The sequence below is a fragment of the Pseudoliparis swirei genome, chromosome 6 (assembly GCF_029220125.1).
Source record: "Pseudoliparis swirei isolate HS2019 ecotype Mariana Trench chromosome 6, NWPU_hadal_v1, whole genome shotgun sequence".
In the NCBI taxonomy this organism is placed as follows: Eukaryota; Metazoa; Chordata; class Actinopteri; order Perciformes; family Liparidae; genus Pseudoliparis; species Pseudoliparis swirei.
In genome coordinates this window covers 515,431-517,675 of record NC_079393.1, presented here as the reverse complement: position 1 = coordinate 517,675, position 2,245 = coordinate 515,431, and the positions used below count along the sequence as shown (strand labels likewise).

Sequence of the window (2,245 nt, the reverse complement as noted above, 5' to 3'; positions counted from 1 at the left end):
CTCCCCTCTCTCTGTGTGTGTGTGTGTAAACCAGGTGTCTCTCTCTCTCTCCCTCTCCGTAAACCAGGTCTCTCTGTGTGTGTGTAAACCCAGGTGTCTCTCCTCTCTCCCTCCCAAACCAGGCCCTCTCTCTCCATCTCGTGTGTGTGTGTGTAAACCAGGTGTCTCTCTCTCTCTGTGTGTGTGTGTGTAAACCAGGTGTCTCTCTCTCTCTCCCTCTCCGTAAACCAGGTCTCTCTCTCTCTGTGTGTGTGTGTAAACCAGGTGTCTCTCTCTCTCTCCCTCTCCGTAAACCAGGTCTCTCTCTCTCTCTCTGTGTGTGTGTGTGTAAACCAGGTGTCTCTCTCTCCCTCTGTAAACCAGGTCTCTCTCTCTCTCTCCCTCTCCGTAAACCAGGTCTCTCTCTCTCTCTGTGTGTGTGTGTGTAAACCAGGTGTCTCTCTCCTCTGTAAACTAGGTCTCTCTCTCTCTCCCTCCAGAACCAGGTCTCTCTCTGTGTGTGTGTAAACCAGGTGTCTCTCTCTCCCTCTCCGTAAACCAGGTCTCTCTCTCTCTCTCTGTGTGTGTGTGTGTAAACCAGGTGTCTCTCTCTCCCTCTGTAAACCAGGTCTCTCTCTCTCTCTCTGTGTGTGTGTAAACCAGGTGTCTCTCTCTGTGTGTAAACCAGGTGTCTCTCTCTCCCTCTGTAAACCAGGTCTCTCTCTCTCTCTCTGTGTGTGTGTGTGTGTGTAAACCAGGTGTCTCTCTCTCCCTCTGTAAACCAGGTCTCTCTCTCTCTCTCTCTCTCTCTCTCTCTCTCTCTCTCTCTCTCTCTCTCTCTCTCTCTCTCTCTCTCTCTCTCTCTCTCTCTCTCTCTCTCTCTCTCTCTCTCTCTCTCTCTCTCTCTCTCTCTCTCTCTCTCTGAGGGAGCTGTCACCAACGAGCGTGGTGGAGGCAAATGTTTGGTAATCTTTCTCAAACTTTTCACATTTTGTCTTTCATATTTCACTGTGTGATTGAGTTGTTGTGTTTCTAGTGTCTGATTGTTGGTTTATTTTGGGGTTTATTGGTGTTTTGTGGAGATAACCGTGTTTCTGGTGTGAGATGGCGCCCTCTGAGACGCTGCCTCCGGTTCTTGGCGTCCGGATCGAGTCCACCCAAGTACCCCGGTAGAGGAGGTTCTCCTGGCGGGAGATGTTGTCGGACACGAGAACATCTCCGACTTCCAGGTTGAACCGAGGGCTGCTGGTGTTTTTACGGAGGAGCGGTGTGTGTCCGCGCTGATATGCAGCGCGCCACGCTGAGCGCGTGGTACCTGCAGGTGTCCCCGCTGACGTGCCCACCACCCGGTCACCGTGTCCGGGGTCCCATTGCTCATACTCCACTCCGTGTTGGAGCGCGAGCTGCAGAGCTTCAGGAAGCTCGCGAGCGGCTCAATAACGATCGGGTCTGGGGTGCAGACACCCTAAACTAAACATAAAGTCCTTCCGGAGGCAGGTGTTAATGTTTCTGAACTGTCCGTCCCAGACGCTGGAGATCTCCTTCAGAGGAAGACAAGGCTCAGCACTACATGCTGTATGCTAGCACGGGTAGCATGAAGTGCTTTAGGTGTGGGGGACTGGGGCACAAGCGCCGACAGCTGTCCTCATGAGCCGGAGGAACCCCAAACCGCGCGGACGCACCAAGGAGAAGCGGGCCGCCTGGGCTCCGGAGCGGCGGCGAGGCCCCGGTGGGCGGGGCTGTGAGGCTCCGCCACTGGGGCGGAGGAGGGGCGGAGCGACAGTCAGGCCGGGAGCAGAGTGCTGATTCAGCTGAAGGAAATATTAACGAGGAGATTTCAGCTGTCTAGAATACAACAGGAGAGGGAACAGGTGGAGGATTTACTGACAGGAGCAGAGGAAGTGAGGAAGGAAAGTGAGAAACGGAAGGAAAAAGGTGGAGGAAGTAATTGACAGGAGCAAAGGAAGGAGGAAAGGGACCAACAAAAAGGAAAAAAGGTGAAGGTAGCACTGAGAGGAGAGGAGGAAGAGGCTGCAGGCAGCAGCAACGGGCCGACAGCTGAACCTCACCAGAGCCAGGCTGGCCCGAGGAGAGAGAGGAGGAGGAGAGGAGAGGCCTGTGGTGGGAGGAGGAGATGGAGGAGAGTGGAGGCCTGTGGTGGAGGAGGAGATGGAGGAGAGGGAGGCCTGTGTGGTGGAGGAGGAGATGGAGGAGAGGAGAGGCCTGTGTGGTGGAGGGTGTGTGGAGGAGGAGGAGGAGGAGAGAA

General features: G+C 54.9%; 1 protein-coding gene across 1 annotated transcript in view; it reads left to right on the top strand.

Moving 5' to 3' along the window:
- LOC130194899 (nascent polypeptide-associated complex subunit alpha, muscle-specific form-like) overlaps positions 1-1,785 on the top strand; it is a 4,255-nt gene extending 2,470 nt beyond the window's left edge. Inside the window, exon 2 of the mRNA XM_056416108.1 lies at positions 1,619-1,785. Within this exon, the coding sequence (XP_056272083.1) occupies positions 1,619-1,785 (167 nt within the window). The remainder of the gene's footprint in view (positions 1-1,618) is intronic.
- The last annotated feature ends 460 nt before the right edge of the window (positions 1,786-2,245 follow it).